We start from the raw sequence: 17,991 nt of genomic DNA on the forward strand, positions 1-17,991 counted from the left end.
TTACAGAATAGACTACCTTTGTGCGCACGGTTGGTATTTGACAGCATTTTTATATTATTTTATTTAGCCTAATCATTGTTACCCTTCAACCAGACACGGGCTAAATGTGTAATCGTTTAGGTTATTTGTGTATTTTGTATTTTTCTTCTTTGCGTTTTTCAGTGAATTAGGGCGTTGCAGAATTTTTAAATATTTGCATTCAATGTCGGATTAGTGGTGTTGTAGGCTATGTTGGTTGTTGTTGTTTGGCCTAGATTATCTCCCCTCCATCTCTGAATGAATGCCTGAGGAATAACGGCCTTGGTCTTTTTATGGGATTATTCTAGTCATACTACTATGGTAAATAACATGTTTGCTTATGCTGCATGACAGACGCGTAAAGACATCAAATGTGCCACCGCTTTTCACTTTAAGGTGTTTTCATTGTGGTAGCCTACAACATGCAAAATCAGTGCACCGCATAGCCTTTCCTGCAAGGACTAAAATGCACGGCCGTGCCTGACCAACTTCATTCTCTTATAATGGCTGCCGTGGATTATCTCGTAGGCGTATTGGTGATCTCTTTATGAATAGCCGAGGTTGAGTCAACGAAATTTCAGGGGCCAAACATTATCCAAATTCGAGACGCAGGTTTTAGGAATAGACAATTGAGTTATTGTTGACCGCCTCGATTGGCTGCAACACCTTATATGGAAAATAGGCTTTGCTATATGGAATGCACCCCCATCCGACGGGACAAGGACCGGTTTTCCCTTTTGGTGAGATTATGGATAGGCTAGCCTAAAATGGAGACCGGTGACGCCTTTTTCTCTCCATCCATGATTTAGACTCCGGCTCTCCGTGTTCACAGCGGACCTTGATTTAAAGTCATTCAATTAAGGCACGCGGTGAATGCCAAGAGCGGAGCCCTCGGCCTACAGCACTAAATGGACGCGACGCTGTTTTTATTTTTTTATTTTATAGCATTGCATCTGTAGCCTAATCAATAACGCATAAATTAGGGATTCTACCACCAAATATAATTGCTATACAGATTTCACTTCGTTATCGTTGCAGGGAGACATACGTTTGCCATTTCAAGCCAGCAATATGTGGTGCGGCACAGAGGCGCTGTCCACAACGCAAGGTGCTGAATTTGACCAGAGGCCGATGAGGCCAGTGTCATCATGGTGTTAGTCTGCCTTTGGCTGCTTAGAGCGTCAAAACAAAGCAAACTCAACTGTTATGTAATTGAAAGGCAAGAGGAATCCATTCCAAATGCTGTCCTCCATTATGTATGGTGTGTTAGGCCCACTGTTTTTTTGAGAATCACTGTTTGTTAACCTCATGCCTAATAAAGATTTATTGAGAAAGAAAGTTGTGTTTAGGTATTTATGATCTTTCTCTATCTCAGACACACATACACACACACCCGCACACTAGCACACTCACACACACAACAGCACTAAATAGTGGAGCTGACTTTGCAGCATATTCACACAATCAAAAATTATCACACAAGGCTCATTTTCTGAGTTCAATTCCAGTAATTCAACTTTCATTCATTTTCATGGCCAAGAGGATATAGCTTTGTGGGGTCTTGTCACTCTTTAATATAGGGTTAACTTAGCATGTAAACAACCCTCTTTGGGGGTCAGTACTAGCTGTCCTATTCACAACAGCATTTTGAATCCATACAAGAAAAACTAAACATTTACACAAAAATTACGATTTGTGAGAATTACAGAGAGTAAAATCACTGTCCGCAAAGAATACATATTTTTATTTTATTTTAGATATTCATCTTCTTTACTAGCAGCCAGAGCAGAGTCCAGGGAGACATGCAAGCTCTATGTTTTTGCATAATTTCCCCATAATGTCTACTTTCAATACAACTATCTACTTTGGATTCAACTTCAATCACATGTTCTTTTGTCCCATATTCACTTTTCATTCTAATAATACCAGACCTTGTTGTAATAAACTACATAACCAAGTCCCCATGAGGGATAATCCCGATTGTGGTGATGCTTTCCATTGCCTGAACAGCATAGCCACGCACATTTACATAGAAGAAAGAAAAACGTCCCTTGTCTGTCACAAATGTTGAATACAATTATATTTGAAATTACTCTGCCAATTGCCCATGAGGTTGATCTCTCAGCTGGCCAACATTTGAGACAAAATATCCACAGGAAAGTATTATTAAACCGACTTCAAAACGTGGGTCTCTGTGTGTGGCAATCAAGATTTGTTTGCTTATGACCTAAGTAATGTGCACAAGACGGAAGTAGATGCACAAGATGCATGCATACTAACTGAAGTCTTGCAGGCGTTTACATGGTTTTGCGCATGTGCCAGGTGATATAAATGTCAAAGGTAGTACTGGACCTCTAAACAGTTAAATAACTTTATTTATTTTTATTTTTTATTTAACCTTTATTTAACCAGGTAAGCCAGTTGAGAACAAGTTCTCATTTACAACTGCAACCTGGCCAACATAAAGCAAAGCAGTGCGATAAAAACAACAACAACACAGAGTTACACATGGGATAAAACAAAACATACAGTCAATAACACAATAGAAAATCTATATACAGTGTGTGCAAATGTAGTAAGTTATGGAGGTAAGGCAATAAATAGGCCATAGTGCAAAATAATTACAATTTAGTATTAACACTGGAGTGATAGATGTGCAGAAGAAGATGTGCAAATAGAGATACTGGGGTGCAAATGAGCAAAATAAATAACAATATGGGGATGGGGTAGTTGGGTGGGCTAATTACAGATGGGCTGTGTACAGGTGCAGTGATCGGTAAGCTGCTCTGACAACTGATGCTTAAAGTTAGTGAGGGAGATAAGAGTCTCCAGCTTCAGAGATTTTTGCAGTTTGTTCCAGCCATTAGCAGCAGAGAACTGGAAGGAATGGTGGCCAAAGGAGGTGTTGGCTTTGGGGATGAACAGTGAGATATACCTGCTGGAGCGCAGACTACGGGTGGGTGTTGCTATGGTGACCAATGAGCTAAGATAAGGCGGGGATTTGCCTAGCAGTGATTTATAGATGGCCTGGAGCCAGTGGGTTTGGCGACGAATATGTAGAGGGCCAGCCAACGAGAGCATACAGGTCACAATGGTGGGTAGTATATGGGGCTTTGGTGACAAAACGGATGGCACTGTGATATACTACATCCAATTTGCTGAGTAGATTGTTGGAGGCTATTTTGTAAATGACATCGCCGAAGTCAAGGATCGGTAGGATAGTCAGTTTTACGAGGGCATGTTTGGCAGCATGAGTGAAGGAGGCTTTGTTGCGAAATAGGAAGCCGATTCTAGATTTAACTTTGGATTGGAGATGCTTAATGTGAGTCTGGAAGGAGAGTTTACGGTCTAACCAGACACCTAGGTATTTGTAGTTGTCCACATATTCTAAGTCAGACCCGCCGAGAGTTGTGATTCTAGTCGGTCAGGCGGGTGCAAGCAGTGTTCGATTGAAGAGCATGCATTTCGTTTTACTAGCGTTTAGGAGCAGTTGGAGGCTATGGAAGGAGTGTTGTATGGCATTGAAGCTCGTTTGGAGGTTTGTTAGCACAGTCAAGGATCGCTAGGAATAGTGACGACAAAATAGTGTCGTCTGCGTAGAGGTGGATCTGAGAGTCACCAGCAGCAAGAGCGACATCATTGATATACACAGAGAATAGAGTCGGCCTGAGAATTGAACCCTGTGGCACCCCCATAGAGACTGCCAGAGGTCCAGACAACAGGCCCTCCGATTTGCATGGGCAAGTTGCAGCGGGGGGGCAGAGCTGGTGGCCGGGGTAGGGGTAGCCAGGTGGAAAGCATGGCCAGCCGTAGCAAAATGCTTATTGAAATTCTTGATTATCGTAGATTTATCGGTGTTGACAGTGTTTCCTAGCCTCAGTGCAGTGGGCAGCTGGGAGGAGGTGCTCTTATTCTCCATGGACTTTACAGTGTCCCAAAACTTTTTGGAGTTAGTGCTACAGGATGCAAACTTCTGTTTGAAAAAGCTAGCCTTTGCTTTCCTAACTGATTGTGTATATTGGTTCCTGACATCCCTGAAAAGTTGTATATCGCGGGGGCTGTTCGATGCTAATGCAGTACGCCACAGGATGTTTTTGTGCTGGTCAAGGGCAGTCAAGTCTGGGGTGAACCAGGGGCTATTTCTGTTCTTAGTTCTGAATTTGTTGAATGGGGCATGCTTCTTTAAGAAGGAGAGGAGAGCACTTTTAAAGAACAACCAGGCATCCTCTACTGACGGAATGAGGTCAATATCCATCCAGGATACCCGGGCCAGGTCAATTAGAAAGGCCTGCTCGCTGAAGTGTTTTAGTGAGCGTTTGACAGTGATGAGGGGTGGTCGTTTGACCGTGGACCCATTACGAACGCAGGCAATGAGGCAGTGATCGCTGAGATCCTGGTTGAAGACAGCGGAGGTGTATTTAGAGGGTAAATTAGTCAGGATGATATCTATGAGGGTGCCCATGTTTACGGATTTAGGGTTGTACCTGGTAGGTTCCTTGATAATTTGTGTGAGATTGAGGGCATCTAGTTTAGATTGTAGGACGGCCGGGGTGTTAAGCATATCCCAGTTTATGGTGGATTTTTTGAAGTAGAAGTTCAAACTGTTTGGGCACAGACCTGGATAGTATGATAGAGCTCTACAGTAGATTGCAACTCCGCCCCCTTTGGCAGTTCTATCTAGACGGAAAATGTTGTAGTTGGGGATGGACATTTCAGAGTTTTTGGTGGTCTTCCTAAGCCAGAATTCAGACACTGCTAGAACATCAGGGTTGGTGGAGTGTGCTAACGCAGTGAGTAACTCAAACTTAGGGAGGAGGCTTCTGATGTTAACATGCAAAAAAACAAGGCTTTTACAGTTACAAAAGTCAACAAATGATAGCGCCTGGGGAGTAGGAGTGATACTGGGGGCTGCAGGGCCTGGGTTAACCTCTACATCACCAGAGGAACAGAGGAGTAGAATAAGGATACGGCTAAAGGCTTTAAGAACTGGTCTTCTAGTGCATTGGGTACAGAGAATAAAAGGGGCAGATTTCCGGGCGTTGTAGAATAGATTCAGGGCATTATGTACAGACAAGGATATGGAAGGGGCACTTTCCTCTGGATAGTAGCTAGCAGAGTACACCCCTTTCTTCTTCTTACATTTTTACATTTTAGTCATTTAGCAGACGCTCTTATCCAGAGCGACTTACAGTTAGTGAATACATATGTTTTTTATTTATTTTTATTTATTTTTTTATACTGGCCCCCCATGGGAATCGAACCCACAACATTAGTTGTGTTAATGTTTACACTGTGTCTGTATAGGTTATCAGGAATAGATAGCTGGCAGGACAAATGGTGTATGTGCCCCGTGTAGTTCAGTTGGTAGAGCATGGCGCTTGCAACGCCAGGGTTGTGGGTTCGTTTCCCACGGGGGGGCAGTATGAAAATGTATGCACTCACTAACTGTAAGTCGCTCTGGATAAGAGCGTCTGCTAAATGACTAAAATGTAAAACATATAAAACATTTGCCATAAATGTTGACCAGCTGAAGGACCAAACTCACAGACAACCGGTAGAGTAAATGACAATTTTTTTGCAGTGGTTTGTTTCAGACTCTATACCAATAATTGGTATCACAGGCTGATTTATTAGGCAACATGAGGGGTAGCTGTACCAGAGACATTCATATAGGCCTTCAGTCAATTAACTAAGTAGACTAGACCCAGCTGCTATCACATTGGTGCCTTTGGGAGAGCCACCCCTTAAGTTGATCAGAACTGTGACCATTTGTTCAATGGTAAACGACCTTTAAGGGATATCTTCATTTATCCACCAACTTTGGCGGTACCTATGGGCAGTGCTTGGTGACATTATGCTCTAGGCATATCTGATATTGACACCTGGGGGCGCTGTTGTCACAAGAAACTCACATTCACACAAGTTCCGGTGTTGTCCAGTTTGTGTCCAATGCTATATATAGAGGTATTCAGATACATCACGGGTATGAAAGAGCCTTTAAAAAAGCCTGCTGGTCCTGTCTGTGTGCTTTAACCATGTTCTCTCTGTGTTCATTGTCATGCCAAAGATGTATGTAAATGGATTAACAACTAAATAAGGGTTACAGTCTACAGCGTGTGGTTCAGGCGGAAACAGTGAAGACTGGAGATTACTGCAATTCAATCAATGAAACAACGTAGCATGGAGTACAACCTGGGGTTGAATTGAGATTTTGTATGTGTTCGAAGACAGAAAACAGGCCTGACCCGGTGTTAGTGTAACATCGAAACAAACATACCTTCTCAGAGCACTGGCCCACACCCCAATCAACATCACTATTTTGTATAGTCACAAAATAGTTGCTCACACAGAAATAAACTTATACTACACATTACCTTTAGGGACACAATGCTCTCACCTGAACATGTCTGAGGAGTGATTTTATAGCACCTTTTATTGTTCCCCAATAATTGGGGTCCCCTGGGAAACAGAGACTGAAACTATGGTTCCTACCCTTTCACTTTAGGTTACCATCTTATTACAGTAACACATGTATCCTGAATTTCCATGCTCATGATAGAGTAGTTCACCATATCATGGTGACCTAACCCTAAACCCAAAATTAAGATAAATGAGTTAATGCACTTGCTCTTTAATTCTGAACATGTATTTTGTAGTTTATGGTCTCCCTCCCTCTATGTGAGTACACTACTGCCTCTGCCAAGAGGAGGTCTGGTGCTCTTTTACCCTGCCAAGTTACTGGTTGAGGTCCTGCTCCAACTGTTCCCATTAATTGCTACATTACTGGCAGCACTGAGATCATCCCTGTGATCTCTCAATTTTGTTGGAAGTTTGTCCAACTCTCATTGTGGTTGTGCCACCAAGACGCTGGAATAGTGTAGACTGTATGTGAGCATAGCCTACTCTGTACCAAGAGGTCTGGACCTTATAGGTGGTTGTGCATTTGCCCTGGAAGTGCATAATTGATGGTTCAAGTCCTACTCTGACTCTTTCCCTCAATCCCTACTCTACATTTGTCCTTAATATTGCATGGCCATCTAGTGACTAAGTCACGATTTGTGTCTTATTATGCTGGTTGCATACCAAGGAACAGTCTGAGCTCTGTTCATAACGCCTTGGTGCCAGACCTACTTGGGGCCAATCAAGCTCCGACTCATAGTCTGTTGATAAATATAGCACTGCTCTGGGAGACAATGATGTTCACAACGCAAATGTATGATAGGTCTGACCATCTGGCAAGGGTTTGGACCTTACAGAAAAAGCTGTGGTTTAGACTATAAATTGTGAGAAAGGCCCTGTGGCGATTTGCACATGCTCTTACCGTATTCCAAATGTAGGGAGCGGTGAGAGTTTGGACAAAACAATCCAACTGTGTAGTATTCATTACGTCTCGCAACGGAAACCGTTGACCGTTTAAGAACCAAACTGAAGCAAACAGAGCAAACGGACCTGAATTTGTCAAATATAAACTGCAAAACGTTTTCAGTTTGGAGTAAATGGTTTCTGTTGCAATACGTTTTACAACAGACAAAAAGTTTTGCAACAGAATCGGCGTAATGAATACACGCCTGATTTTGTGCATTCTATGAGTGGTGACGACACAAGCACGTCACTTTCTGCTCAATGATGGCGACTGAACGACTTTACAGAACAAGAGGCTAGAGCTGTGTAACCACAAAAACAATATTGTCTAAGTAATAACTAAAGGCGAAATAACATTTTATTATAGTGACAACATAGTTAAGATAAAGGAGGAGAGGAGCATCATCTTGCAGTAATGTTTCGGGGCTGTCCCGCCAACGTTCTCCGACCATAATGTGAGACGGAGAAAAAGGGGTTCTTGGACCGAGCAGCCAGCACAGTCATAATCTGGATGACAAACATTGTTCAGTGGTGATTGTCACATCGTCCATGCTGGCTTCATTTTAGCTAGCTGTATGATATCCATCCATCACAAAGAAAGTCATCTGACAGCAAGTATTTCATCGTCGAAACCCCGGGAGGGGAACCGCTGAGGAAGGATGAAATTCACGGAGCACCTTTCGGCGCACATCACTCCTGAATGGAGAAAACAATACATCCAGTATGAGGTAAATAGCTAGCTAACGTTAGCTGGCTTGCTTTTTGGCTCGCGCAGCTAGCTAAATTATGCTATCTACAGTAGCTGCCAAAGGGGATTTTCTTAATGGAGCTTGATTTTTTATAGCCAACCCAACTAGTAAAACGGGTTAGCTTGCTAAATTATCTCGCTAACCAGCTAGCCAGTATCACAAATAGTTTCGGCTGAACCTTTGCGGACTAAACTCAACGATTTACGAAAAACGACTGATTTCAGCACCCAATGAATAGCCTGCTAGTACACAGAACAATCTCGTTTGTAATTGCAGGCTATTTGGGTGCTGAAATCAGTAGTTTTTGATAAAAACCTAATTTAATGAGACATCGGTGCTCCAGTCCGCCCACACTAGTCGCGGCTCAACTCCATCGTAAATCGTGGAGTTGAGTTTAATCGGCTAGGATTAGAGACTTCAGACGTTCAGGTTTCTGCACAGACAGTATAGATGCTCTAGACTAGTCTAGAGCGCCTGGTTAAATTGTGTTTGAGAGCATTTTTAAACCCTCTAAATGGTTAAGAAATAGAGTGAGAAATAGATGTCATTGTTGCAATAGTTTGTGAGTGGGCAACATATACTATCATCTTAAAGCTGCAATATGTAACTTTTTGGGCAACCGACGAAATTCCCATAGAAATGTTAGCTATAGATCTGTCATTCTCATTGAAAGAAAATCTAAGAAAGAAAATCTAAGAATCGGTAGATGTGCGCTATTTCTATGCTTCCCTTCTTAAATTTCGTTTTCGCATCTTTTGCTTTCGGTTTTGTACACCAGCTTCAAACAGCGGAAGATACAATTTAAAATATATTTCACAGCGTTTAGATGGTACAATGATTCTCTACATTATAGATTGCTTGTTTTGTCACATAAACTGAAATTAGGCGAACTATTAGAATTTTAACAATTTCTGCATATTGCACCTTTAAATTGACATGTTGAATTATTTTGCCATATTAAAGTATTGTATATTGGGCTAACTTCCCTAATGTTGACAGTTTGTGCTACTACCTTACACAAACTTGCTTTTTCACCCCATAACATTTAGAGGAATTACACATCCTTTTTACCTCAGCATGGTGATGTTAGTATTAAGTCGCTCTGGATAAGAGCGTCTGCTAAATGACGTAAATGTAAATGTATAGTCATCACAATGACATAATCAATCAATCAATCACATTTATTTATAAAGCCCTTTTTACATCAGCAGATGTCACAAAGTGCTATACAGAAACCCAGCCTAAAACCCCAAACAGCAACCAATGCAGATGTAGAAGCACAGTGGCTAGGAAAAACTCCCTAGAAAGGCAGAAACCTAGGAAGAAACCTAGAGAGGAACCAGGCTCCGAGGGGTGGCCATTCCCCTTCTGGCTATGCTGGGTGGAGATTCTAATAGTACATGGCCATAAAGGCCAGATTTTTCTCCAAGATGTTCAAATGTTCATAGATGACCAGTAGGGTCAAATAATAATCACAGTGGTTGTAGAGGTTGCAACAGGTCAGTACATCAGGAGTAAATGTCACTTGGCTTTTCATAGCCGGGCATTTAGAGGTTGAAATAGCAGGTGCGGTAGAGGGAGAGAGTTGAAAACAGCAGGTCTGGGACAAGGTAGCACGTCCGGTGAAACAGGTCAGGGTTCCATAGCCGCAGGCAGAAGAGTTGAAACTGGAGGAGCAGCACGACCAGGTGGACTGGGGACAGCAAGGCGTCATCAGGCCAGGTAGTCCAGAGGCATGGTCCTAGGGCTCAGGTCCTCCGGGAGGGGAGGGAGAGACAGATCAATATCTTTGGTTTTGTACCATTGATTTTGTCACACGCTGGGATACACAGGACTAAGAATGCGGAGTTAACCTCTGAAATGTAACTAAATGTAACCGAAAATGTTATCTACAGAATCCCCCAAAGTAATGATTTATCATGAGCGTGCCGTAAACAATAACTAGTAATGCTGCATACTCCAAGAAAGGTTAAAATCTCACCTTTCTGGTAAGAATTGTTATAAATTGCTGAGGTGTAGTCACTTTTGAGGATACAAGCTCAAGGACACAGTACAAATATTTGATTATGTATTTCCTATTCAACAAAACTGTATGAGTAAGGCTTAAAATGAGTTATATTTTTTCTAAATAAAGTATAATAAATTTATAAAATGACTAACTATAAGATTTCACCTTCCTTATAACTGTAAAATACATATTTATTCTAAAGGTCTCTGGATCAAAACGTATGCCCCCCATTGCTGTGAACGTCTCACATAGCTCTAGCTTGGCTTCCTGAACTCGTTAGGAACTCGCCTTTCATCTTGTCCGTCTATGACAAACAGTGTTTTTTGTTTCAAAACTATGAAATATTTTAGATTTCTGAATGTGCTACAGTGACGGAACTACTCTCTCCTGCTGCGTTAAGATGTAAGGATACCAGGCATATGCGTTGTTAGTAGCTGTGATGTAGGGTTCAGCCAGGAGTTGATGGACAGTCAGAAGAGCGAATGAAATGGTAGGAGGGACATCCCAGCTTCAAGCGGTGACAGATTTCACATCCTGCTTCACACCAGCAGAAGAGACAAACTCCTGTGTCTGTAAGAATCAGGGCGGTCTCTCTATAAAAGTTGCTGACCACACACCAATACATGGATTTGACAGTCAAACCATCACTTAAAGCTGCATTATGTAACTTTTTAGGCAACCCGACCAAATTCACAGAATTATAGATCTAAGTTATATATCTGTTATTCTCATTGAAAGCAAGTCTAATAAGTGGTAGATGAGGTCTATGTGCGCTATTTCTATGCTTCCCATTCTTACATTTCGTTTTTGCGTCTTTTACTTTCGGTTTTGTACACCAGCTTCAAAAAGCAGAAAATACAATATTGTTGTTTATTGAAAAGATATTTCACATCAGTTTAGATACAATGATTCACTACACTATGGATTGCTTGTTTTGTCACATACAATGCATTCAGAAAGTATTCAGACCCCTTCCCTTTGAGGAAAAAACAAACAATTTAATCAATTTTAGAATAAGTCTGTAACATAACAAAATGTGGAAAAAGTCAAGGGGTCTGAATACTTTCAGAATGCACTATAAACTGAATTTTAGCAACCAGGAAATGACAGAGTGACTTCTGCATATTGCACCCTTAAATAGCAACCAACTGTTGTCATTGTTGATATCCTATGCCGCGTCATGATTCGTTTAAGTTAACTAACACAAAAAGTGTTCTGTTCCCTTTTCCGTGATGGCAGCCTCCCGAAATCAACATCCGACTTTCCAAAATATAGATATAAGCATTCTATAAGTTCTCATCTAACCAACCATGTATTCCAAGTTTCCGTGTGGCCTTTGAATAGTGTTAGTTTAAACTGCGCTACATACCAAACGTTTGCCCCCTGTTCTATTGATTTCAGCATGATATCGATGGAAGTGATGAACAAAAAAAGTGATGTGTTACACTTACAGCGTTGGTGACCCACTTGAATCAAAATGCAACACTTCAAAATGTAGCAAGCTGTCTTCTACAAATTGTCCTCTACCTAGTGATGTACACATTATTCCCAGATTTCGTGTGGTTTTTGGAGCTGTGTTAGTTTTAACAGGACGTGCAACCTCATCTCCCCCTCTCATGCAATTGTTTTCAACGTGATATCGATATGAGTGATTAACAAATAACTATTGTGTTTTTCTTTCAGTTTTGGTGACCCCCAATTCAAAATGTATCACTCCAAAATGTACAGTGAGGGAAGAAAGTATTTGATCCCCTTCTGATTTTGTACGTTTGCCCACTGACAAAGAAATGATCAGTCTATAATTTTAATGGTAAGTTTATTTGAACAGTGAGAGACAGAATAACAACAACAAAATCATAAAAAACGCATGTCAAAAATGTTATAAATTGATTTGCATTTTAATGAGGGAAATAAGTATTTGACCCTCTCTCAATCAGAAAGATTTCTGGCTCCCAGGTGTCTTTTATACAGGTAATGAGCTGAGATTAGGAGCACACTCTTAAAGGGAGTGCTCCTAATCTCAGCTTGTTACCTGTATAAAAGACACCTGTCCACAGAAGCAATCAATCAATCAGATTCCAAACTCTCCACCATGGCCAGGACCAAAGAGCTCTCCAAGGATGTCAGGGACAAGATTGTAGACCTACACAAGGCTGGAATGGGCTACAAGACCATCGCCAAGCAGCTTGGTGAGAAGGAAGGTGACAACAGTTGGTGCGATTATTCGCAAATGGAAGAAACACAAAATAACTGTCAATCGGCCTGGGGCTCCATGCAAGATCTCACCTCGTGGAGTTGCAATGATCATGAGAACGGTGAGGAATCAGCCCAGAACTACACGGAAGGATCTTGTCAATGATCTCAAGGCAGCTGGGACCATAGTCACCAAGAAAACAATTGGTAACACACTACGCCATGAAGGACTGAAATCCTGCAGCGCCCGCAAGGTCCCCCTGCTCAAGAAAGCACATATACAGGCCCGTCTGAAGTTTGCCAATGAACATCTGAATGATTCAGAGGAGAACTGGATGAAAGTGTTGTGGTCATATGAGACCAAAATCAAGCTCTTTGGCATCAACTCAACTCGCTGTGTTTGGAGGAGGAGGAATGCTGCCTATGACCCCAAGAACACCATCACCACCGTCAAACAAGGAGGTGGAAACATTATGCTTTGGGGGTGTTTTTCTGCTAAAGGGACAGGACAACTTCACCGCATCAAAGGGACGATGGACGGGGCCATGTACCGTCAAATCTTGGGTGAGAACCTCCTTCCCTCAGCCAGGGCATTGAAAATGGGTCGTGGATGGGTATTCCAGCATGACAATGACCCAAAACACACGGCCAAGGCAACAAAGGAGTGGCTCAAGAAGAAGCACATTAAGGTCCTGGAGTAGCCTAGCCAGTCTCCAGACCTTAATCCCATAGAAATGGGAGGTTCGAGTTGCCAAACGACTGCCTCGAAACCTTAATGACTTGGAGAAGATCTGCAAAGAGGAGTGGAACAAAATCCCTCCTGAGATGTGTGCAAACCTGGTGGCCAACTACAAGAAACGTCTGACCTCTGTGATTGCCAACAAGGGTTTTGCCACCAAGTACTAAGTCATGTTTTGCAGAGGGGTCAAATACTTATTTCCCTCATTAAAATTCAAATCAATTTATAACGTTTTTGACATGCGTTTTTCTGGATTTCTTTGTTGGTATTCTGTCTCTCACTGTTCAAATAAACCTACCATTAAAATTATAGACTGATCATGTCTTTGTCAGTGGGCAAACATACAAAATCAGCAGGGGATCAAATACTTTTTTCCCTCACTGTACCTGACTGTCTTCTGGAGGTTGTTCTCTAACCAGTGATGTAAAAAAGATCTCCAGTTTCCACTTGATCTCCCCACTAATCGATATTAGTGATTTATTTCCACTTGTCAAAACAACAGTTTTTTTGTTGCGTGTGCAGTTTATAAGGTGCTTGTTTAAAAAAGGAAGCAGCGACAGCATCATTTTCAACTTACATTTTAGGAATATAAATGTAACTTTCAACATTAATTTCCATGGTATTGTACTTAATCAGGTCAAATCTGCTGAATGAGTCCAAACACATGCTGCGATTGATTTGTTTTTATGATATACCAGAAATCACCTAAATGGGTTTGCCCTGCCTACTAGGATGAACCCCTAGCTAGCGAGTAACTCCCGAGTGGCACGGTGGTCTAAGGCACTGCATCGCAGTGCTAGCTGTGCCACTAGAGATTCTGGTTCAAGACCTTTGACCGGGAGGGGGACAAGGGGTCGGAGACCGAGTCAAGACCGAGACCAGAAAAATGCAAGTCCAATTCAAGACCATGATAGTAATTTTGTCAAATCACCACCATAATAAGAGTTCAAAATTTTGTTTTTGTGTTCATACAGTGGGGGAAAAAGTATTTAGTCAGCCACCAATTGTGCAAGTTCTCCCACTTAAAAAGATGAGAGAGGCCTGTAATTTTCATCATAGGTACACGTCAACTATGACAGACAAAATGAGGGGAAAAAATCTAGAAAATCACATTGTAGGATTTTTAATGAATTTATTTGCAAATTATGGTGGAAAATAAGTATTTGGTCAATAACAATAGTTTCTCAATACTTTGTTATATACCCTTTGTTGGCAATGACACAGGTCAAACATTTTCTGTAAGTCTTCACAAGGTTTTCACACACTGTTGCTGGTATTTTGGCCCATTCCTCCATGCAGATCTCCTCTAGAGCAGTGATGTTTTGGGGCTGTCGCTGGGCAACACAGACTTTCAACTCCCTCCAAAGATTTTCTATGGGGTTGAGATCTGGAGACTGGCTAGGCCACTCCAGAACCTTGAAATGCTTCTTACGAAGCCACTCCTTCGTTGCCCGGGCGGTGTGTTTGGGATCATTGTCATGCTGAAAGACCCAGCCACGTTTCATCTTCAATGCCCTTGCTGATGGAAGGAGGTTTTCACTCAAAATCTCACGATACATGGCCCCATTCATTCTTTCCTTTACACGGGTCAGTCGTCCTGGTCCCTTTGCAGAAAAACAGCCCCAAAGCATGATGTTTCCACCCCCATGCTTCACAGTAGGTATGGTGTTCTTTGGATGCAACTCAGCATTCTTTGTCCTCCAAACACGACGAGTTGAGTTTTTACCAAAAAGTTATATTTTGGTTTCATCTGACCATATGACATTCTCCCAATCCTCTTCTGGATCATCCAAATGCACTCTAGCAAACTTCAGACGGGCCTGGACATGTACTGGCTTAAGCAGGGGGACACGTCTGGCACTGCAGGATTTGAGTCCCTGGCGGCGTAGTGTGTTACTGATGGTAGGCTTTGTTACTTTGGTCCCAGCTCTCTGCAGGTCATTCACTAGGTCCCCCCCGTGTGGTTCTGGGATTTTTGCTCACCGTTCTTGTGATCATTTTGACCCCACGGGGTGAGATCTTGCGTGGAGCCCCAGATCGAGGGAGATTATCAGTGGTCTTGTATGTCTTCCATTTCCTAATAATTGCTCCCACAGTTGATTTCTTCAAACCAAGCTGCTTACCTATTGCAGATTCAGTCTTCCCAGCCTGGTGCAGGTCTACAATTTTGTTTCTGGTGTCCTTTGACAGCTCTTTGGTCTTGGCCATAGTGGAGTTTGGAGTGTGACTGTTTGAGGTTGTGGACAGGTGTCTTTTATACTGATAACAAGTTCAAACAGGTGCCATTAATACAGGTAATGAGTGGAGGACAGAGGAGCCTCTTAAATAATAAGTTACAGGTCTGTGAGAGCCAGAAATCTTTGCTTGTTTGTAGGTGACCAAATACTTATTTTCCACCATAATTTGCAAATAAATTCATTAAAAATCCTACAATGTGATTTTCTGGATTTTCTTTTCTCAATTTGTCTGTCATAGTTGACGTGTACCTATGATGAAAATTACAGGCCTCTCTCATCTTTTTAAGTGGGAGAACTTGCACAATTGGTGGCTGACTAAATACTTTTTTCCCCCACTGTATTTCAGAACATCATATGGATTCTTTAGACATTCAGAATAGTGAAAAAATGCATGCTAAGGGAAAATAGATCCACTCTGCAAATGATTACTAACCCAAACACAGTGGGGAACAATGGGCCTTATTATTTTCAATGATGTTCTGATTTAATCTCTTCAGTTTTTGTTAGAAAGGAAAGGGTTAACACTGAAGAGGAAAAAAATATCCAATCAGGATTTGTCTTTGCTGGTCTCTGGGGAGATAAATCTAGCTAGCTAAGTCAGCCATTGGCTAGGCCATCAGAAGCTAGATAAAGGCATCTGCCATTCAACTGTATTAGGGCAAAATGTTGGAGTGACAGTGGAATCAACTAATCACATTTTGACTTAATGGGTGGGACCTTTTTTACAAAAACTTATGGAAACTTCTGCCTTCTTGAAGGCCAACAGGTCACTGCGCAATAGCGAGCAGTAGTTTTCCCACGGTCTAGCTAGCTATCTTTTGTTGTCGGATAGTTTGCAGCGGCTGCAGCACATGTTATCAAAGAGGATGTTGCTGCTAATTTGTTAGCTTCTCCCTTTTCAAGAATAACTTTCAACAAGAAGTTCAGTTTCAAATGATCATCTGGTGAGTGGAACTGTGTTTTGTATTGCAGCGCGCTTGCTGTTAGCCATCTCTTTGAAAATAACTTGTGTGTGAAACATTGTTGCATTTAAAGTGGAACTGACAGCATTTTAGCAACATGAAATCCTATTAAAATCTGTTCATATACACCCCCAGGAAGAATGACACACTTAAAAAAAAGAAATCTGACAAGTGACCACTTAGATATAGTCATTTTCACATTTACATAAATTCTTAGAATGTTTAGGAATTACATATACAGTGGGGAGAACAAGTATTTGATACACTGCCGATTTTGCAGGTTTTCCTACTTACAAAGCATGTAGAGGTCTGTAATTTGTATCATAGGTACACTTCAACTGTGAGAGACGGAATCTAAAACAAAAATCCAGAAAATCACATTGTATGATTTTTAAGTAATTCATTTGCATTTTATTGCATGACATAAGTATTTGATCACCTACCAACCAGTAAGAATTCCGGCTCTCACAGACCTGTTAGTTTTTCTTTAAGAAACCCTCCTGTTCTCCACTCATTACCTGTATTAACTGCACCTGTTTGAACTCGTTACCTGTATAAAAGACACCTGTCCACACACTCAATCAAACAGACTCCAACCTCTCCACAATGGCCAAGACCAGAGAGCTGTGTAAGGACATCACGGATAAAATTGTAGACCTGCACAAGGCTGGGATGGGCTACAGGACAATAGGCAAGCAGCTTGGTGAGAAGGCAACAACTGTTGGCGCAATTATTAGAAAATGGAAGAAGTTCAAGATGACGGTCAATCGCCTCGGTCTGGGGCTCCATGCAAGATCTCACCTCGTGGGGCATCATTGATCATGAGGAATGTGAGGGATCAGCCCAGAACTACACGGCAGGACCTGGTCAATGACCTGAAGAGAGCTGGGACCACAGTCTCAAAGAAAACCATTAGTAACACACTACGCCGTCATGGATTAAAATCCTGCAGCGCACGCAAGGTCCCCCTGCTCAAGCCAGCGCATATCCAGGCCCGTCTGAAGTTTGCCAATGACCATCTGGATGATCCAGAGGAGGAATGGGAGAAGGTCATGTGGTCTGATGAGACAAAAATATAGCTTTTTGGTCTAAACTCCACTCGCCGTGTTTGGAGGAAGAAGAAGGATGAGTACAACCCCAAGAACACCATCCCAACCGTGAAGCATGGAGGTGGAAACATCATTCTTTGGGGATGCTTTTCTGCAAAGGGGACAGGACGACTGCACAGTATTGAGGGGATGATGGATGGGGCCATGTATCGCGAGATCTTGGCCAACAACCTCCTTCCCTCAGTAAGAGCTTTGAAGATGGGTCGTGGCTGGGTCTTCCAGCATGACAACGACCCGAAACACACAGCCAGGGCAACTGAGTGGCTCCGTAAGAAGCATCTCAAGGTCCTGGAGTGGCCTAGCCAGTCTCCAGACCTGAACCCAATAGAAAATCTTTGGAGGGAGCTGAAAGTCCGTATTGCCCAGCGACAGCCCCGAAACCTGAAGGATCTGGAAAAGGTCTGTATGGAGGAGTGGGCCAAAATCCCTGCTGCAGTGTGTGCAAACCTGGTCAAGACCTACAGGAAACATATGATCTCTGTAATTGCAAACAAAGGTTTCTGTACCAAATATTAAGTTCTGCTTTTCTGATGTATCAAATACTTATGTCATGCAATAAAATGCAAATTAATTACTTAAAAATCATACAATGTGATTTTCTGGATTTTTGTTTT

At 42.0% G+C, this 17,991-nt stretch overlaps 1 protein-coding gene across 1 annotated transcript in view; it reads left to right on the top strand.

Annotated features, from left to right (window-relative positions):
* The first annotated feature begins 7,652 nt into the window (after window positions 1-7,652).
* The window catches only part of LOC121535123 (xenotropic and polytropic retrovirus receptor 1 homolog), a 51,217-nt gene continuing 40,878 nt past the window's right edge, over window positions 7,653-17,991 (top strand). Inside the window, exon 1 of the mRNA XM_041841858.2 lies at window positions 7,653-8,108. Within this exon, the coding sequence (XP_041697792.1) occupies window positions 8,040-8,108 (69 nt within the window). The 5' untranslated portion in view covers window positions 7,653-8,039. The remainder of the gene's footprint in view (window positions 8,109-17,991) is intronic.

The sequence above is a fragment of the Coregonus clupeaformis genome, chromosome 21 (genome assembly GCF_020615455.1).
Source record: "Coregonus clupeaformis isolate EN_2021a chromosome 21, ASM2061545v1, whole genome shotgun sequence".
NCBI lineage: Eukaryota > Metazoa > Chordata > Actinopteri > Salmoniformes > Salmonidae > Coregonus > Coregonus clupeaformis.